General features: G+C 40.8%; 2 protein-coding genes across 2 annotated transcripts; both read left to right on the forward strand.

Moving 5' to 3' along the window:
* Nucleotides 1–407: 407 nt before the first annotated feature.
* On the forward strand, nt 408–9,137 carry LOC120296167 (MACPF domain-containing protein At1g14780-like). Its single transcript, XM_039317845.1, has 8 exons — nt 408–587; nt 753–994; nt 3,330–3,510; nt 3,633–3,707; nt 4,771–4,954; nt 5,067–5,236; nt 5,479–5,945; nt 9,014–9,137. Exons 2-8 carry the CDS (start codon nt 753–755, stop codon nt 9,135–9,137), a joined length of 1,443 nt encoding a protein of 480 aa, XP_039173779.1. The 5' UTR covers nt 408–587.
* A 1,076-nt stretch (nt 9,138–10,213) lies between these two features.
* Nucleotides 10,214–11,864, forward strand: LOC104453300 (loganic acid O-methyltransferase). The gene is made up of 3 exons (XM_010067817.3): nt 10,214–10,320; nt 10,482–11,141; nt 11,265–11,864. The coding sequence occupies exons 1-3, from the start codon at nt 10,228–10,230 to the stop codon at nt 11,601–11,603; spliced, it is 1,092 nt and encodes a 363-aa protein (XP_010066119.1). The 5' UTR covers nt 10,214–10,227; the 3' UTR covers nt 11,604–11,864.
* Nucleotides 11,865–15,819: the final 3,955 nt, after the last annotated feature.

Genomic DNA, 15,819 nt, shown 5'->3' on the forward strand with positions numbered 1-15,819 from the left:
GAATCGAACATGTCTTAACAGATGGAAATTTCCTGACGATCTCTCCGTCATTCTAATCTATTCTTTCCTCTCTCTCTCTCTCTCTCTCTCTCTCTCTCTCTCTCTCTCTCTCTCTCTCTCTCTCTCTCTTCAAATTCTGCTTATTTATTTAAGCGCAAGTCAAAACGTGCCCAACCCTGAAAATTTCTCCGCAAAGGCCCCCTCCTCTCTCTTCCTTCCTTCCTCCTCATATACACATCAGGATCTCTCTCGCCCCACCAATCATCATCATCGACCAACTACTTGTGATCCATATACAGAGAGCAGAAGAGAGAGAGAGAGAGAGAGAGAGAGAGAGAGAGAGAGAGTTATGAGTAATGGAACAGTGGAGAATGCTGTGGCCAGCCTCGGCAGAGGGTCGACTTGACCTCTGATTTCAGGCTCAAGTTCTGCAAGGGCAGAAAGAGGTTAGTGTCCAGCTCAATGAAACAGAGAAGAGGACGCTGGTGATCCCCGGCTTCGGACCCGTACACAACGTCCCCGGTGACATACGATGCGACAAGGGCGATCGGTGCCGGTACCAATCCGACATCCTCGAATTCAGCAAGGTAAAAAGGGGAAAAAAGGAAAGAAAAAAAACCATCCACTCGCCTTCTGATTTCTCTCGAACCATGAACTTTTGTCTGATACACCCGCTGGGCGATTCGGGGGGCGGCTTTGGATAGATCTAGTGCCAGATTTTGGTGACTATTTGCACTTCTGCGTGTTTTCAGATGTCGGAATGGTTCAACCAGAAATCGGCGGTACTGGGGAAGATCCCCTCTGGTCTGTTCAACTCGATGTTCGAGTTCCAAAGCAACTGCTGGGCACACGACGCAGCGAAGATCAAGTACTTGGGCCTCGACGGCTACTTCATCGTGCTGTTCAACCTCCACATTGACCGGTACCCGCTCGTCCTCGCCGACGAGGTCCTCCAGGCGGTTCCGGCAGCCTGGGACCCCTCGGCTCTCGCGAGGTATGTGATTTTGACACACGTCTGCTATGGTTTCTTGAACGTTACGTTGGCCTTGTTTTAGGATCAGAACTGCTTTATGAGTAGAGTAGGATTTGGCATTCGCATTTCCTCGCTATGCTTCTTCTTCTTCTTCTTCTTCCTCTTCTTCTTCTTCTTCTCCTTCTCCTTCTCCTTCTCCTTCTTCTCCTTCTCCTTCTCCTCCTTCTTCCTCTCCTTCTTCTTCTTCTTCTCCTTCTTCTTCTTCCTTCTGCTTCTTCTTCTCCTTCTTCTTCTTCTTCTTCTCCTTCTTCTTCATTTAAAAATATATATTTTCTTTTGATAAAAATGAATAACTGAAAAATATTTTCATCATTTGTAAAAATATTTAGGTATACATTTTGTCGATAATAAAAACAGTTTTTATTGGTTAATTACTTCAAAAGATATGAATAATCATTTTTAGGAAAAATATTCTTCAAATAATTTATTTCTATGAAACTAATCAAGCAAAGTCTATATAGTACTCAGAGAGGGAAAAAGGAGAGGAGACCATAAATCTTGACCCTTAATTTCGGAAAACATCAGCCACATCCCTTAATATGGAGAAATTGCCTAGGCGGCTGGGCTAGGTGATGTGTACAATTAATGCCCACATTTCCCTAATGAAATTTCTTAGGAACGGCCATTGACCCGTAACTTTTGACGAAACATTAGTCACATCCCTTAAAATTGAGAAACTACCTAGGCGGCGGAGCTAGGTCACGTGTACAATTAATGGTCATATCCAACCCTCCAATGAATTTCCCTCCTAGAAAACAAGGGGCACAAATTCAAATTTTCTAGATTCACATCATTATCGTGAAAGGGAGAAATTATTTCCGGGCCGAGTTCCTTGTCCCAGGCATTCAATTTCTAAATGAAGTGTCCAGTGTTCGACGGTACACGTCGTAGGATTACTATACAACGTAACATCACGAATGCTAAATTCCAACATCATTTGTACTGAAACGAGCCGCCCCCGCACGTTGTTCTTTCTTCCCAGACCTTACACATTCCCTGGCCAGAAAAATGACAAATTTCTGGATTTCTTCGTGGCCTAACCTAACTTGCGAAATAGGGCATGGGGAGAAATTATAGCCAGATCATCATGTAAAGACAAAGTCAAAGGTGGTCCGTAGGACTGACCCTTCCATAAATATGAAAAAACATAAACGAAACCGACACCTGTCGCGGGCCCCACCCGTAAGGAAACTGGCTGGCCCGGCGCACCAATCAAGGCACCCCCGGGAAAGAAATTTTCCCAAGTTTGACCGCGTAGGGACCTGGACTCGGTCCGGGAGCCAAAAAGTCAACGGAATCGACGGCCTAGGATGGGGGGTCTTGAGGGACGCCGCTAGGGCGACTGTGGTCCGATCGGACGGCTGGGCCATGATCCCGCCCGTGGAGAAAGTTCGCGCCGGGAATCGCGATTGCGGGGCTGGCGTTCGGTGCGAAAGCTCAACAGATGTTTGACACTCTATCGAGACTTTACACTTCATTTTATTTCATTATATATATATACATATAATAGAGAAGTTTATAAGGTATAATGAAACTTTAGAAATGGTCAACAGTAGCCGCAGGGTTTCACTCTTTTTATGTAAAATCACCATTTTATATTAGGGATGAGCATGATTCCAAAATAAAATTTAGAATGGAAGATTTTGATTAATGAAAATCTGTCTGGTTCCAAGTTCTAAAGTATATATGGTATATTCTTAGAATCTAGAACCTAAAATAAGTTTTTATATTTTTCTTTATTTATGTTTTGGCGCGATCTCGCAATATTCCATGTAGTTATATAATCTAAAATCACTAGTTCGAGTTTTCATTTTATGATTGAGACTTTTATTTTATTAATATTTCATATTTTTCGTATATCTGAATATAAATTATAGTTAATAAATTGTGAAAGTAAATGATGATTATTAAATATGATAATTTATTGCAATCATTCAATTAATAATACATATAGAACTTGGATAGAATCTATAACTGACTCTAGAACCTGTGACGGGATAAGTTTCAGGTTTCAAAAATAAGGAATCTGTTTCAATGGTTTGCTTGAAACTTTTAAAATTTGAAATCGCTTATTTCTATTTTACACTTACATATTTTAACTTAACACTAAATCAATCGATTTTTCCATTACGAATATTCGTTTGGAATTACGATTTCATTAATCAGAATTCCAAATGCTTCGTTAGTGTCGCAAATTTTTGAAGATTTTCGTGATTAATAAATAAATTTTCAATTTCGCAAGAAAATAATATATATATATATATATATATATATATATTTTTCTCTGTCTCTTCAGATTTGTAGAGAAATATGGGACCCACGTGATCGTGGGGCTGGGGGTGGGAGGCCAAGACGTGTCCAACTTGGAGCCGTCGGATCTGAAGAAGCACTTGGACGACCTGGGCGACCAGCTCTTCACCGGGGCTTGCGCTTTGGCTCCTTTTCACTCCAGGACCAAGGAGTCTAAACACCACAAGGTATATACACTCTCTCAATAACCCTCTTTTTTATTTATTTATTATTTTTTTTAATGTGCATCGTTTGATTATCATTACTATTATGATTCTAATTTCGCCCTTTACTTCGTCGCGACCTTCAGACACCGCAGGCCTTCAATCTGTTCGATTTGCAGCCGATCGCCTTCAACGACTTGCCCACCTGCAACTCCAAAGATGTAGGTTTGGTCCCTCGTGATTTTTCTTTTTGCCATCGTGATTTAGATGATGATGATGAACTGTTTCCTCGATTTCGCATTGAATTTGGATGTACACGTTGTCGACGAGGAGAGAATTCCACACGGAACAACAATGAATAGAGAGACGGTTGGCAAGAAAGAGCATGGGAATTAATTAAGCAAGTGTTGAATTTTGGGGTGCGTCTATGTGCAATGGATTTGTCACTTCAATAGACAGCTTGGTCAAGGATACTATTATGGGTCATTGGCTTGGGTATGAATGTCTACGTTCAGGATAGAAGGGTATCACTGAAATAAAATTCTTTCTAAGACACATAGAATAAAGAAGCCAATTTTGACTAACTAATCAAAAGAAAAAAAATATCATTGCAAGATTTGAATCTTGAGAAAATGAAGAACTGAAACTGGATTCCCTTTCACACATTCAAGATTGGAGTACTCACCCTTATAAGATTAGATTTTAATTACTAATTCTAAATAATTAGATTTTTCTTATGTACTAACTCGATAGCATTTTTTCCATTCGCTTTTCTAGCATTTCAAAATGTTATAATATGGATATTCTCTTAGCATGAAAATATATGACTATATATAATTAGTTCGTAGCATTAAGTTGCCATCTCCAATAAATAATTATTACCACCGATTAATTACCATACCTTCTCCTCCTCCCTGTGTTACCGTTCCTCCTTCTCGACATGACCATCGTCCATTGCTTTATCCCTCCACCGCCACCGCAACCGCTCTTCCGTAGCCGCAACCACCGCTGTCACGGGGCTCGACCATTGCAAAGGCCGCCGCCATCAGTCATCGCTTCTGGATCAACTCTTTCGAGCTACTGGCACCATCATTGGCATCAGAGCCAATTACCATTGTCATCACGATCCTCTTCATGAAGGCCATACAGTAGACCCATTTCATACTGTCACGTAGATGTGCATTGCTTTATGTTTCAATACTGCGATCAGCTCTGCTTATCGTCGCGACAACTTGCAAAGCACGATTCTCACGACCAAAATTTGGTCCGGCAAATGTATTGCAGGGAATCACGGTGATTAGCTCGAAGAGAGGAGGGGACCTGAAGGCCGAGAGCCACTGCGAGTGGCTCTTGACCGTGCCTTCGATGCCGGAAGCCATCCACTTCAGCTTCATCCCCATCACTTCTCTCCTCAAAGGCGTCCCCGGCAGCGGCTTCTTGTTCCACGCCATCAACCTCTACCTCCGCTGTACGTTTCGCACTCAATTTCGTTCGGTCGAGCTCATATTTACTCACCTGTCTTCTTCGAAATCCCATCAGTTTTTCGTGAATCATCGTTCTTTTTTCGGGATTCTTTGCAGATAAGCCTCCGCTACGTGATCTGCAGTCCTTCCTGGAGTTCCAAACCCACAAGCTTTGGGCTCCCATGCACAACGACCAACCTCTCGGTCCGACCACGAATAGAGCCACTTCATCGCCTTCCCTCAGCTTCGGCTTGATGGGACCAAAGCTGCATGTCAACACTTCCCAGGTACACATCGCGTATCTGCTGAACTACTTACGATCGTGCAGTAGTTGTCTTTGCAAGTTCGATGCACGCATAGAGCTAGCTTGGACCCAAACATGTTGCAATGACGTCTCCTTTGATATAAGGTCTAGGATGTTTCAAAAGTAGAGAGATCACAATGTATATTGATCATGGAGATTTGATACAAACTCGAACCGAACCGCATTATTAGGTCCCTGAGAATTATTGTTTTCGTTCGGTTTCAGGTTGTAGTAGGGAAGAGGCCGGTCACGGGGATGCGGTTCTTCCTTGAGGGGATGAAATGCAACAAGCTAACCCTGCACCTCCAACACCTCTCCAACACCCCATCCATGCTAGAGAGTTTGGTAGATGACACGCCGATATGGCGAGGATCGGAGGAAGTTGCCCCCGGCGATGCCTACTTCGAAGGCATCCAAGGGAAGAAGTTCTCTCACATATGCGTTGCCCATATTGAATATTTGCCGCCCCCTGCGAAGGACGTTGCCTACATCGTGACAGGTGCCCAACTTCACGTGAAGAAGCACGACTCAAAAAACGTTCTCCATCTCCGGCTCCGTTTCTCCAAGGTCTCGCACTCGTTCCTTGCGTCTCCTACCTGGGACCGTGGGTCCGAGCACTCCCAAAAGTCAGGGTTGCTTTCGGCAATTAGCACGTCTCTCGGGGAAATAGCGCTGCCAAAGAGAAAAGTCCGGTAATACATATGGACTCCAGCGTGTACCCGACAGGGCCGCCCGTGCCAGTGCAAACACAGAAGCTTCTGAAATTCGTGGATACATCGCAACGTTGTAAGGGGCCTCAAGATAGTCCGGGGCATTGGCTAGTGACCGGAGCTAAGTTGGATTTGGAGAAGGGGAAGATTTGCGTGCATGTCAAGTTCTCCTTGTTGTACCTAATTACTGGAATTTGAAGAACAACAAAAGGATCGAGATTGAAGTTTTTTGAGTCTATTACGGAAATATACTAAAGGAGTAGAGAAAAGCAGCTCTCTTTGATGCCGCAATGGCCACATTCAAAGTGGAATGAAGGATGTTCGATGCAGTCATCAATCATGCCATGTCTGTCATGAAGGGAATGCTTCGGAACATGGTGAGATGATACGAGATCGATGATGTAAATGTGAAGTGCGTGATTCGTATTTCTTTAATTTGTTTTTGCCCTTAGTTGATGATGAAGATGTTAATATGTATATATGAACAGAAATAGTTGGTCTTTTCTTTTCCATTATTGGTGACAAAGCAAGCATAGTTTTCATTACTAAATGTAAGCAAGCAAAAGTCAAATATTTACAATTCTTTTGGGTTTCTGCAAAGGTCATTTTGTGCAAGAGCATCTTCTTCATGGTTATATTTATTTTACTCAAGTTCTCTCTATCGATCGGATCACTGATATCTTCACCAGGACCCATATTGACGTGTCTCGCTCTCGAACGCAAACTCGCGCAACATTACGTAAGTTCGCCTCACGTAGCCATCGATTGCATACTCAATAGAGGTGGTTAGGTGTTGCCTTCAGATCGGTGCTTACTATCAAGATTTGAAGCCAGAAGTCATCACCCTATTGGTACGTTATCAAGGGAAAACTAGGGGTGATCAGTTCCCAATTCAGTCCAGTTCTACCTTGGAACCGGGGGCTGACCAGAGCACCGGTTCCCAAAATTGGGAACCGTGGACCAGACCATTTGGTCCCAGAACGGGAACCGACCAGACCATTGGTTTCGGTCTGGTTCGGTCCAACAAAATCGGCTCTACTTTTTTGTACTAAAGAGTGACTATGCTCCGGGTCGGCCCGATCAATCTAATTCGGCATTCAACAAAACTAATCACACATGTTTCCACGTGCAATATATTTAAACTTCACTTGTGTGAATATTAATCACACTTTGTGTGTTTCACACTTAACCTTAACCATGAAGGCCGTGAACAATTTGGCTAAAGGATGTGCTTGGCTTAGGTTTTATAGACAATCTCTCTTCTGCTCTTTGAATGTTTAGTTGATGTTAGACTCTTGAAGGCTTGAAGTGCCTTGTGGGTCGAATGGCGGTTGTTTAATCGGTTTCAAGTGGTGGGATTATATATTAATATATAATAGTGGAATCCTGTCTCCTTAAAGATCTCTCGCTCAAAGTAGAACGAGCATAATCGAAGACAGAGGGTAGCATATTCGAAGTAGTTGATCTCATGTGCTATCCGAAAGTCTTCTTAGTCTTCGTCTGCTCTCAATGAGTCAATGCCCGAACCAGGCTCTTAATTAAATAGAAATCCCGTTAGTGAAGTCACCCTCGGAGCCTTAGCCCCACATCGAGTAGAAGATGAAACTAACAAGTAGATTTTCTCTATAAATAAAAGAGTAACAATAAACGTTTTGATGGTCTCTTTGCCACATAAGAGGTTGCTATATCAATTGCAATTTTGGTTACAATAAGTTATAATGTTTATATGTTTTATATATTATATATATATTTGTATAAATAAAAAAATTGGTTCGGTTCGGTCGGTCCGGTTTGGTCCGTTCCCACCTTGGAACCGGGAACCAAACCTATCGGCCACCGGTTCCAGGATTAGGAACCAGGAACTGTACCGCTGTTTGTGGGAACCGCCCAAAACTGGCCGATTCGGTCTGGTCCAAGCGGTTCCCTGTACGGGGCGGTTCCCATTGCACATCCCTAGGGAAAACAGAAAAAGTATGACAAAATTTGAAGTAGAAGAAGAAGAAGAAGACGTGGGGAAATTTTGTATTCATTCATTGTATTGTGTAATGTACAAAAGAATCCCTACATAATACAGATGACTAGTAATAAAAAGAGAATGATTATATTTCTCTAATCTACGAGTATCAGATCTAATCCTAAATTGACTAAAATAAATCTTCAGCATCTCTTGAGATATTCTCCCAAGTCAACATCATATCTTCCAACAAAGTCAATTGCTTATCTTTCAAATAATTGCCAGCTTCAGTGCATAATCCTAATTCCGTGATTCTAATTGGAAATGAACTATCTTCTGAAATCGACGTGTTAGGATTTTATGATCTTGGTCGTTGCTTGCCAATTAAATTTCAATTGACTTATCTCCATAGAAGGAGAGAGAGAGAGAGAGAGAGAGTAGGTAGGCCGCACAGAGAGACCCATAAACTTGCGTGCAAATGACTAGCTGCACCCACGATTACGGAGTGGAGAAAAGGACAGCGATTTGATTTATTTTTTTATGCTTAGGAAGCCGCGTACTTTCGGAGGGAGCATCGCATAGAATAAAATTTATTGCTACCGCGTCAATCACGTTTCAAGAATCTGCATGACCCACGAATAGTTCTGATCTGCGAGTTTCCACATTCTTCTCGCACTTGGATTGATTCTGTTGATCTCATCGCCCCCTTGAACTAAGGGTCTGTAAAAGATTCTTTCTCGTCCTCTAAGCAAAAACCATGTGAAATCTCCTTTTCTAACAAGCGTAACGCACCAGCAATCCGATGCAGACCATGCGGGTTCAGACAATCATCGAAAACTCGTCTTCTTTGAACCTAGAGAAGTTTCAGAGGTCGCTCTCTTCTCTTTCACAAAAGGAAAACTATATTTCGCTTTGTCTAGATTCAGCAGCGACAATCTTTTCGGTTGAAGATTTGGACATTTTGGCCCTGTCACGTTTGTAACATGACACAGAGCTCGGTCACGTTCCATCACAACACTGCTGCAACATCTGACTTTGGGTGGCGGCGGTGGTTGCTGGCGGTGCTGTGATGGCTCTGTCTTTGTTTGGTTTGCAGGGAAGAGAACGAGATGACCAGAAAATCAAGACTGGAAAACGACCCACGGACATTACAGCATGCAATTCAGCAACTTGACCGCATCGACGCGCATGTGACGCACATGTCTGCCATAATCGTCTAATATTTTGAAACTCGAGATGAAAAAGAAAATGCTCGATTGAACGATGAATAAAAGTTCAAGCACTTCCGATGTAAAACGAACTCTGGCCTTGAAATTTGGTTCGAACTTCGCCAAATTCTTCCATTAAGATATGTATGATTTCGAAGCGCTAAATGTTACGAGCGCTTTGCCTTCTTTTTGCTTGAAGATACTTCGAGTCCTTCCCGTAAATTGTAATAAACAGCTTGTAATGCGTTTCGTTTCTTTAAAGATAAATTCTGCTAGAGTAAGGAATTGCATTTGCAAAAAAAAAAAAAAAAAATGTTGAAATAGTTTGTTATCATAAAAGATGTCACTTGATTAAGAGAATACGTGACTTTTAATTAAGAGAATATACGACAATTGGTTATGAAAAAATGTAACTCTTCGTCCCAAAAAGAGGTTATTTGTAGTTATGAACAAAAGTTATTCTTGAAATGAAGAGTGGTGATGGTTGGGATAAGGTACTTATTCCTAAGAAATGTGTTGATTGGTTATTTATGAATAGAGACAAATTCACATATTATTTATAATAACCACAATTGTTTATAAATACTTCTTATTCAGAACTCTCTTTTGTTCTCTTTTCATACATGTAACTTTAACACATTTAAGGTGAAATTCCAAGAGAGAATTGAGCAAACTTAATTATCTGCGGTTTTAGTGTATATCCTAGAGGTATATTTGTTTTAAACCCGATAACAATCTAAACTTTAAAGACAGTGATTGCCGTCACGCATCAAAGTATCAATGATCTGCTACTACTTCTCTATCTTCTTCACTAGACAAATTTCCCCAACAAAAAATGTGGGACTTGCACCGAGATTCACTTGAAAAATGCTAGTTTCTTTATGATTTTTACATTGTAACTGATTCTAATCACCATATCACTTATACATCAGTCTATAATATTTGCTCGTCAATTAGACATTTCTTTTTCTTTTGCTATAGTTCCAGTAAGCAGAGAAGATCCCATTAAAGGAGTTTTGATGAAACACTCAGGAAGAGTAGTATATAAGAACTTGAGTACTTCAACCTAAAACACAGAGAGAGAGAAATCGAAAAGCTGAAAATGAGCAGCGGCACGGAGTTGGCGGAGGCGGCGGAATACACAATGAATGGCGGAGATAGCACATATAGCTACCACAAGAACTCTCGCTTTCAGGTACTTCATTCATTTGACATTAAACTGGACGCTGCTGCATTTCCATTTGCCATTCATCAGGCGTCTCTGGGCAGTTGCCATGTCTCATTAACTGCTCTTAGCATATTAACTAGGAAGTATCGATGTCAGTTTGCAATAAAATTCTAACACGTGGTTCGTAGAGAGCGGCAACAGATGTCGCCAAGGCCACCATCGAGAAGGCAATAATGGAGAAGCTTGACATCAGGCGATTCTCTCCCGCTCCAACCACATTCCAAATTGCAGATTTGGGCTGTTCGGTTGGACCAAACACCTTTGTCGCGGTTCAGAACATCCTAGAAGCCGTTCGACGCAAGTACGTCACGCAAGGCCTCTCCTCTCAAATGCCCGATTTCCTAGTGCTATTCAACGACCATGTATCGAACGACTTCAACACTCTCTTCGCTTCCCTGCCGCCTGATCAGCAGTACTATGCAGCCGGCATGCCGGGGTCCTTCCACGGGCGGTTGTTCCCTGAGGCGTCGCTCCATGTGGTGCATTCGGCTCATGCACTTCCCTGGCTTCGCAAGTTGCCTGAGGAATTGCTTGATGCGAACTCCCCGGCATACAACAAGGGGAGAGTCTACTACATCAGTGCTGCGAGTCAAGTGCTTGATGCCTATGCGGCTCAGTTCGCAAAGGACACGGCGATGTTTCTAAGCGCCCGAGGAAAGGAAGTTGTGAGCGGGGGCATCATGGTTCTGCTCATGCCTGGAAAAGCTAACGGGATTGCCCATTCATGTGTACTTTCGGACGTGATGTTTGATCTTTTGGGGGCATGCTTGATGGACATGGCAAAGGAGGTAAGAACAGGAGCACTATACGTTATAGTTTCTGTACTTACCTGTGCTTTAAATATATCTGCATACCAGCATAATGAAATTACGTATGCATAAAATGCTGATTAAACCAACTCTTTTTAACAGGGTAAAACAAGCGAGGCTCTGGTGGATTCATTCAATGTTCCGGTGTACACTCCCTCTCCCGAGGAGATGACAGCGATAACCGAGCGAAATGGGTGTTTCAGCGTAGAGGCAATGGACTTAACCCCTTTCAATGCCACGGTCGACGGCTCTGACGCAGCCCATGCCTGCACGATGCACGTGCGTGCTGGAGTGGAAGGCCTTATCGGCACACATTTCGGAAGTGAGATTGTCAACGAACTGTTTGATCGGTTCCTCGAGAAGGCCAAGGAATCATCCGACCGTATAAGTTCGGCCTTTCTTCACGGATGCCAACTAGTCGTCGTGCTAAAGCGTAAATAGCGCGGCCGCCGAGAGCGAGTTCAAGGGTACATGAAGGGTGATCGTGTTGATTAATAATTTTCAATTCAGTGTTGAACTTTCTGTCACTAGTCTTCATTTGGGTTTAATTTCTTTAAGAGACGCATGCTGTAATTAGAGAGCTATTCCAAGTTTTAAGTGTGTTCTCAATTGTGATTTAGTGAGGTAGTAAGTTAGAACCCTAGAATTATCTAGGCATCTACTTATAACCTATGTACTCGAGCATTTGGTGAGTGTGTTCAATAAGAGAAACTACTCTACAAGTTCTCTCTTTGAATCTCTTCTTCATCTTCATCCAAATTATGGGGAGGGGTGATTTTTATTTTAGAAACTCAAAAATCTAATCCTAACAATAGTTGTATTGCATTGTCATCCATTCCTAATCTTAAGCCTAAATGCATGCTATTCATACCAAACATTATTAATAATTTAAAGAATGGCTTATTTTTAATTATGTGAATAAACAGAAGATTAATAAAGATAGTCACTTGATTTTTAAAAGAAAGGTAATAAAGATAGATGTTTATACTAGCTAATAGTATATAATAATTGTGAATAACTTATGTTTGAATTAACTTGAATATTGAGAGAAATGGGGTATCCTCGGATAACTTCTAATTCGATCGACTCGCATAAGTATTTGGTTAGTCATCACTCGCCCATCGAACTAATTCTATCAGTATTTTTGTTATTCCCTATCGTTACCTCATCACTTGATGTGTAGAAACATGTTATAAGAATTAGCAACACGAGTACAATGCATTATTAGTTCAATATGTGGTATAGCCGTCGCTGATGTAGACACATTTTGAAAATTTTAAAATTTTTCTGAATTTTTTATTACTTTTTTGAATTTTTCCCAACTATGAGCCCACGAGCTTGCCAGCCCACAATTGGGGAAAAAAACAAAAACAAAAACAGAAAAAAAATGAAAAAAAAAAAAAACAAAAAGAAAATGAAAGAATTATTAAAAAACTTAGAAAATTTAAAAAGTGTCCAAGTTGGTGCATGTTGTGCCGTGTGAGATGATTGGCGTAAAACTCAATGATAAAGAAATGACTAGACTTTTCTTGGCCATTACTTTTTTTTATATGATCTCTTTAACAAGGGAAAATCAAAGAGAAACAATAGGCATCCTTGGTAGGCTGTCCGTGAGTCCACAAAGGCAGGGTGACCTCCAACGGTATTGAAGAAGGGAAGATGAAGGGGTTGGTACGCAATTAAATTCAGTTGGACGAGGGATGGGCACCCGAGCGGGTCAAGAAATTTGGAACTTATTTTTTTGAGCGAGAAAAAAATCATTAAATGTCTAGTTCTTCCATTTTAGATTACTCAGAAATTTAGAATAATTTCTAAAATTTTATTAGTTTCTTGGAATTTATTTTCCCCAAACATAATAAAATGATGAAATTGAAACTATATATGTGTGTATAAAGGTTGAAAAGGCGTAGGTGCAAGCTAAAAATAAAATAGAAAAATGGCATGGGCAGAGGCATAAATCGACATGTAAAAGTAAGCACAATTAGAGATGAGCGGTTTTGAGCTCCGTACAAATTTTACTTGAAATTAAGCCTTAATTCTAAAAACTACTCCGATTGAAAGAATGAAGGGTGTGAGTGCTTACCAAGCATTGTAATACGTAGTAAATCTGATTTGACGATGCCATTTAAGCAAAATCCCTTTCCCCCTTTCCCTCTTTCTTATCCTTCTTTCTTTTCTTTCCTGAGGTCAATTGCTACGAGAAGAAAGAGCGTACAAGTCAAAAGCTCTTCTTTCTCTCGTTCTTCATCTCCCGTGCGCTGCTCTCGGCCTCATAAGGCTGAAGTCCACTAATCCTTTGGACGAAAATACCTTGATTAGGTTGCCAGAATATGTATCGAAATGCATCGGTTCACCGACCAGCGAGTCGGGTCCTCTTTGAGACTAAGGGCGTGCATGGAAACGTTTCTAGAAACGTTTCCGAACACTTCTGTACGGAAAGTGTTCCCGGAACAAAAGGAACAAAACGCGTTTGGTTGCGTTTTTTGTTCTTTTTTGTTTTTTTGTTTCTGAACGAAATAAGAACAAAAAAAAAAAAACAACAATTTGTTGTTTTTCTTGCTCAGAAACAAAAACGAAGGAAACGTTTCTTCTCTCTCTTCTTCTTCTTCTTTTCTTCTTCTTTTTTTCTTCTTTTTCTTTCGCCGGTCGCCGGCCTTGGCCATGGCCGGCGACCGGTCATCGAGGCTCGGCCTCGCCCAGATCCGGCGAGGCCGAAGCGTCGCCGGCCTCGCCGGATCCGGGCGAGCCCGAGCTCGCCCAGCCAAGGCGAGGCCTAGTGTCGCCCAACCACGGCGAGGCTCGGCCTCGCCGGGCCGGCGAGCCTCGCCATGGCTGGGCGAGGCCGCCGGCCTCGTCGGCCGGTCGCCGGAGGCCGATGACCGGCCGAAAAAAAAAAATAAAAAGAAAGGAAAAAATGAAAAATAAAATAAAAATGTTTAAAAAATTAAAAGAAACAAAAAAGAATAAAATTTACCAAACGTGTTTCTGTTCATTTTTTATTCCCGGACCAAACGTTACCAAACGCGTTCTTTTGTTCAAAAATTGTTCCCCTAACAAACTTTTTTTGTTTCTGTTCCCTGGAACAAAAAAAAAAGAAACGTTACCATTCGCACCCTAAATGACTATTTTGGGGCCTTATTTGAGACAAACTCCACTTCATGTCATCTTTTGAGAAAATGAAGCCATTTCGGGTTCTTATTTGAGATTTTCCCTTATAATAATGATTGTGAATACCTTTGGTTTGAATAAAATTTAATAATGAGAAATATGGGTTATTCTCGGATAACTACTTATTTGATCGATTCATGTAATTATTTAGCTAATCATCACTCATCAATCAGAATTAATTTTATCATTAATGTTTTTTGCTTATCTTTTGATGTCTAGCACCGTGTTATAGAAATTATAACACGACTGCAGTGCACCTTGGTTCAACACTAACTTTTCAGCAATTAAGAGCATGCTTGTTTTTAATTTCCGTTTATCATAAGAAAATCATATTTTGACAATTTATTTCAATATATTGCCTTATGCTACAATTGAAAGCAAGAAGAACACATTATATATCTAGATTTCTCCTTCTGAACATTTCCCTTCTTGGTAATAATAGAAACACACCTAGTAATCTTCATTAATTCGAACCCCCCCTATGTGGATATTATATACCGTTGTTCCTATAATTTTTTTTTCCTACTGCAGTTATATTTTTTTCAACGCAACCGATGTTTTCGCACTTAAATATAACCCTTGCAATCTAAATAAATATATTATTGTAGAGAACTCGCTATCACTATCCTTATTAAATACCATTTGGATTTCTAATCTTGCAAGATATTGATCATTTTCCATGTAAGGAGAGCTTTTCTTATTCTCCCCTCCCCAAGGTGCTCGCCTCATTCAATACCATTGGTTTAAATGAGTCTTGATGTTGCAAATTACTGATGTAAATCTTTTTATTAAGTATATCCTCTGATAATTTTCATTACGTTCTTACAATAGTAAAGTGACGTAGTTGATTACATATAAAATCTCCTTATGTCGTATAATTACAATGATTAGGAATTTTTAACTTGTATCACGTCCCAGAATTTGGCACTAATATCTTGTACAAACTAAGAATTTCATTTTTTTTTTGTTCATATAAGGAAGGTTCCTATAAAATGAGATAAATTGAGTTTACATTTTCATGGATCTTGGACCGGTCACAGGCGAGCCTGTGTGTGCGCATTCAACTCTTCGGGCCCGTCTCTGAGGCTAATATCTTATCCTTGGGTGCAGCCTTTTCTTCTTGGGTTAGACTTTTCTTGGCCATTAAGTTTTCAATTATGTCTTTAGTAAGGAAAAATCAAAGAGAGAAACGAAGTTTGTCACACCCAAAACTACAAGAAAAGGGATAACATGGTTGTCCTTCCCCACAAAGAACGCAGCCTAAAATATAACCAACAATCTCATATCAAAATATGTATCTCCAATCATATATGCATATGAAAAAAATCAACAAGTTTATTACAACATTAGAGATTCCCTAATCCACCATAAAGAACATGTACAATTAGAACTCAACCAACCAACAAGCTTACATCAATTACATACACAGCTTCCTTAAGCCATACCTAGAAGTACAACTCCCGAAAGTTTCCTGCAGTAGTGCTCTCCT

The sequence above is a fragment of the Eucalyptus grandis genome, chromosome 7, assembly GCF_016545825.1.
Source record: "Eucalyptus grandis isolate ANBG69807.140 chromosome 7, ASM1654582v1, whole genome shotgun sequence".
In the NCBI taxonomy this organism is placed as follows: Eukaryota; Viridiplantae; Streptophyta; class Magnoliopsida; order Myrtales; family Myrtaceae; genus Eucalyptus; species Eucalyptus grandis.